General features: G+C 35.9%; 2 protein-coding genes across 2 annotated transcripts; both read left to right on the top strand.

The window, feature by feature from the left end:
* Positions 1–338: 338 nt before the first annotated feature.
* LOC108985606 lies at positions 339–1889 on the top strand. The gene is made up of 3 exons (XM_035695210.1): positions 339–766; positions 1019–1488; positions 1762–1889. The coding sequence occupies exons 1-3, from the start codon at positions 339–341 to the stop codon at positions 1887–1889; spliced, it is 1026 nt and encodes a 341-aa protein (XP_035551103.1).
* Positions 1890–4297: 2408 nt separating this feature from the next.
* LOC118343695 lies at positions 4298–4780 on the top strand. Its single transcript, XM_035695209.1, has one exon. It carries the CDS (start codon positions 4298–4300, stop codon positions 4778–4780), a length of 483 nt encoding a protein of 160 aa, XP_035551102.1.
* Positions 4781–5235: the final 455 nt, after the last annotated feature.

Here is a 5235-nt window from a genome sequence, read left to right as displayed (position 1 = left end):
CTTAACAAAGAACCAGAAGAAGCATTTTAGTATTTTGATTATTTGTCTGAAAATGCATAATCTTGAGACACTGCTGATAGTATTGATAGACATGAGACTTCAAGACATGTTGGTGGGGGTGGGAAATATACCTTAAGAGATGAGGACGATTTGCATGCTAGGTTAGCTTTAATTTTAAAGAAATTAGAGGCTATTGAGTTGAAAAAAGTGAATGAGGTGCAAGTTGCACCAAGAGTGGCAAAAAAATGTGGCATTTGTGAAGATCAAGGGCATTCCACAAATGAGTCTCTTACAATTCCTGCATTTAAGTTTTATTAGATCAAACTCACAATGTTAACATGGTTTCTAAACCTTTTTCAAGGCCATACTCAAATACGTACAATGCTGGATGGAGGAATCATCCAAACTTCAGTTGGAGAGGTGAGCACAACAATGTTCCTGTTGCACCTATAGTAGGACCAGCAAATTTTGCAGCATATGGAGCTCATCCTGGTCCATCTTATGTTCCCCATCCAAGTCAAAGTTCTCAGTTCAGTACACAACCAGCTCAAACACCTAAAAAGGGACTTGAAGATACAGTCCAGCAGTTGAGTGTGACACTTCAACAATTCATGCAAGGTCAAGCAACACTTAACAACCAGAATTTATTAGCAATTACTGACATAAGGATTTCCCTCACAAGGCTGACTACATCTTTAAGTACTCAAGAGAAGGGTACATTTCCTGCACAATCACAACCAAATCCACAAGGGCAACATCATCAAGTGTAAGTAGTAAATGAGGATCCTGACTTAAAGTCAGTCAAAGCAGTGACTACTTTAAGAAGCGGTAAGGTGGTAGAAATTCCAGCACATAAGCCATACAATTCTGGTAAGGTTTCTAACCCTTCTAAAAAAGATGGAAAGCATGTGTCTAATGAGCATGAGAAAATTGATTGTCCTATACCTACTCCTTTTCCTCAGCGATTAGTTCAGTTGCATAAAGATAAGCATCATGCTGAAATTTTTGTGATTTTTAGGCAAGTTAGGATTAACATCCCTTTATTAGATGTTATTCAGCAAATTCCTACCTATGCAAAATTTCTTAAGGACTTATGCACTGTGAAAAGAAGATTAAATGTGCACAAAAAAGATTTTCTTACTGAGCAGGTTAGTGCTATCATTCAAAGTAATACACCACATAAATACAAGGACCCTGGAGCACCTACAATTGCTTGTGTGATAGGAAATTCAAAAATTGGTCATGCTTTGTTGGATCTTGGTTCAAGTGTCAATTTATTGCCTTATACTGTGTATGAACAGCTTGGTTTAGGTGAACTGAAATCCACACCTATCATTTTGCAACTTGCTGATAGATCTATAAAAATGCCTAGGGGTATAGTTGAGGATGTTTTGGTACAAGTTGATAAATTTTACTATCATGTGGATTTTGTGGTGCTTGATATGAAATTGTCAACTCCATCTACTTTCCAAGCTCCTGTAATTCTTGGTATACTATTTCTTGCTACATCTAATGCATTAATTAATTGTAGAAGTGGAATTTTGAAATTGAGTTTAAGAAACATGACATTGGAGTTGAATATATTTAATACTTGCAGGCAACCTCGGAATTTAGAAGAAGTTCAGAAAGTTAATTTGCTGGAAAATATCCTTGATGAGGATTTTCACTTGAATCTCCCTTCCACTGATTTACGATTTTCATTAGAAAGTGTTCTAAGTGATTTAAATATACTTTATGACACTTCTAATGTCTCTTTTGCAGGAACTGGACATGGTGTGCTTTGGCAACCAAAGTTTGATGAGTTGCCACCTTTGACAGCACCTATAAAGCCATCTTCAGATGTGATTCCAGATTTGGACCTCAAACCTCTTTCAGCTGGATTTAAATAAGTTTTCCAGGGACTCGACAACACTTTCCCTGTGGTAATCTCTTCTACACTCACTCTTACTCAAGAAGAAAAATTGATAGAAGTGTTGAAAAAGCATAAGGGGGCAATTGGGTGGACAATAGCGGACATCAAAGGAATAAGTCCCCTTGTATGCACACACAAGATTTATTTAGAAGAGAATGAAAGACCATCTAGGGAAATGCAAAGGAGGTTAAATCCTACAATGAAAGAGGTAGTGAAAAACGAAGTGTTGAAATTGCTTGATGTTAGAATTATTTATCCTATCTCTGATAGTAGGTGGGTGAGTTCTACTCAAGTTGTTCCAAAGAAATCTGGAATAACTGTGGTAAAAAATGACAAGGATGAATTAATTCCTAACAGAGTAGCAGTTGGATGGCGGATGTGTATAGATTATAGGAAACTAAATGCTTCTACCAGAAATGATCATTTTCCTCTTTCATTTCTTGATCAAATTTTAGAAAAGGTTGCATGTCATGCTTATTACTGTTTTCTTGATGGTTTCTCTGGTTATTATCAGATAGAGATTGCATCAAAGAATCAGGAGAAAACCACGTTTACATGCCCTTTTGGTACATTTGCATTTAGGAGAATGCCCTTTGGTTTATGTAATGCGCCAACCATATTTCAACGATGCATGCTTAGCATTTTCAGTGATTTGGTTGAAAACATACTTGAAGTTTTTATGGATGATTTCTCTGTTTTTTGGTGTTTATTTAATGATTATCTAACTAACTTACAAGTTGTTTTAGCCAAGTGCGAAGAGAAGCAGTTGCTTCTAAATTGGGAAAAGTGTCACTTCATGGTGACACAAGGAAATGTGTTGGGTCACATTGTTTCTTCTCGACGCATTGAGGTTGACAAAGCAAAAATAGAGCTAATTTCTAAACTTCCTGCTCCTAAAACTGTGAAAGATGTTCGATCATTTTTAGGATATGCTGGTTTCTATAGGAGATTTATTAAAAATTTTAGCTCTATATCTAAGCATTTGTGTCACTTATTAATGCATGATGTTGGTTTTGAGTGGACTGATGCTTGTCAAGATGCTTTTGATCAATTGAATAATTTGCTTACCACTGCACCTATCATGCAACCCCCTGATTGGTCACTCCCTTTTGAGATAATGTGTGATGCTAGTGACTATGCTATGGGTGCTGTTTTAGGACATAGAAAAGATAAATTACCTTTTGTTATTTACTATGCAAGTAAGACTTTGACTGATGCTCAGAAAAATTATTCCACTACTGAAAAAGAGTTGCTTGTTGTAGTATTTGCATTGGAGAAATTTAGAGCATATATCATTGGATCACCTGTTATTCTTTTCACTGACTATGCGGCATTGAAGTATTTGTTATTGAAAAAAGATGCAAAACCAAGGCTTATTCGATGGATTCTTTTCTTGCAGGAATTTGATATCTCCACTAGAGACAACAACAAAAAAAGGAGTTGAAAATGTGGTTGTCGACCACTTATCTCGACTCACTGTTGAGATGGCTCCTGATGCTCATTCACTTCCCATTTTTTATTCATTTCCTGATGAGCAGCTTCTATCTATTAATATTTTGCCTTGGTATGCTGACATTGTAAATTTTTTAGTCACAAGACAAACACCATCTCATTGGAGCATTCAGGACATTTGAAAGTTCAAATCTGAGGTTAAATCTTTTTTTTATGATGATCCTTACTTGTTTAAACATTGTTTTGATCAAATTTTCCGAAGATGTGTTCACAATACAGAAATCTCCTCCATTCTTTCCTTTTGTCACATTGAAGCATGTGGAGGTCATTTTTCTGCTCATAAAACTGTGGCAAAGATTTTACAAAGTGGTTTTTATTGGCTTTATATGTTTAAGGGCGCTCTTAATTTTTGTAAGGCATGTACACCTTGCCAAAAGTTAGGAGACATCACAAAAAAGAATATGATGCATTTACAACCAATTCTTGTGGTTGAGTTTTTTGATTGTTGGGGTATCGATTTCATGGGGCCATTTCCTATTTCTTTTGGTTATTTGTATATCTTGGTTGCTATGGATTATGTTTCGAAATGGATTGAGGCAATACCTTGTAAAACAAATGACCATAAGATTGTGCTAAAATTTTTTAAGGAAAATATTTTTGCTCGGTTTGGTTCCCAAATTCATCATTAGCGATGGTGGCACTCATTTTTGCAATAGGCATTTTTCTGCTTTGACAACTAAATATGGAATTCATCAAAACTTTTCTACCCCATACCACCCTCAAACCAATGGTCAGACAGAGTTGGCTAATAGACAAATTAAGTGAATTAAGTGAATTTTAGAAAAAACTGTCAACCCCAATAGGAAATATTGGTCTTTACATTTGGTTGATGTTTTGTGGGCTTATCATACAACTTTTAAAACATCCCTTGGCATGTCTCCTTATAGGCTTGTATATGGAAAACTTTATCATTTGCCTGTTGAAATCGAGCATAAAGCCTATTGGGCAATCAAACAACTCAATTTTAATTCTAACCAAGCTGGTGATTTGAGAAAATTGCAGCTAGAGGAGCTTAGAATGGATGCTTATGACAACTTAGACAACCCTAAGTTATCTAAAGAACGCATGAAAGCTTGGCACGATAAGAATATTTACAGGAAGACTTTTGAGCCTAATCAATTTGTTTTTTTATATAACTCTAAGTTTCATTTGTTTCCGAGAAAACTGCGGTCAAGATGGAGTGGTCCATATGTGGTGAAAGCTGTTTTTTCTCATGGAGCCATTGAAATAGTCAATCCTCAAAATGGAAATACCTTCAAAGTAAATGGTCATCGGCTTAAACCTTTCATTATTCAATTTTCACCTGAGGACTCCACTCTTCCCTTGCAAGATCAACCCACTTGGTCTGCTGCATAGCCAACTTGTTTCGGTTCTCATTTATTTTTTATTTATTTGTTTTTTTGTCTTTTGACCCTTTCTTGCAGATTTTCCATCTCTCCTCTCCCTTATCTGGTACTCTCACCCCCTCTTATCTTTTCTTGTTCTTATTCATCTACATTGAGGATAATGTGCATACTCAGTTGGTGGGTGATGGGTACTGGATGTGTGTGATGGATATATTGTGTTGTTCAGTTTTCCTTCACTTTTCTTTTAATAGTTGGTTCTTTTTACTGCTGGTTTGCTTCTTAACTTCTTTCTTTGTGTAAATTATCAAATTCTCTTGCATCATTGAGGACAATGCTACAATTTAGTTGGGGGGAGAGATTATTTTTTTTCTTTTTCCTGTTTTGCATGCCTTGCTCACATGTGGGCTTAAAATTTCATGTTTCTGATTTTCACATGCTGAAAAATGATTTGTTGAGGTCATGGAA

This window comes from Juglans regia, chromosome 10, assembly GCF_001411555.2.
Source record: "Juglans regia cultivar Chandler chromosome 10, Walnut 2.0, whole genome shotgun sequence".
NCBI lineage: Eukaryota > Viridiplantae > Streptophyta > Magnoliopsida > Fagales > Juglandaceae > Juglans > Juglans regia.
Note: the sequence above shows the minus strand (reverse complement) of the source record. Positions and strands in the feature narration are given on the sequence as shown.

Bases quoted from the DNA above. Each gene is read 5' to 3' on its own strand.
- LOC108985606 (XM_035695210.1), top strand. From the start codon at position 339: ATGGTTTCTAAACCTTTTTCAAGGCCATACTCAAATACGTACAATGCT. The intron at 767-1,018 runs GTAAGTAGTAAA...TGTGATTTTTAG, and splicing joins CAAGGGCAACATCATCAAGT to GCAAGTTAGGATTAACATCC. The intron at 1,489-1,761 runs GTATACTATTTC...TCTCTTTTGCAG, and splicing joins CCAAGCTCCTGTAATTCTTG to GAACTGGACATGGTGTGCTT.
- LOC118343695 (XM_035695209.1), top strand. From the start codon at position 4,298: ATGTCTCCTTATAGGCTTGTATATGGAAAACTTTATCATTTGCCTGTT.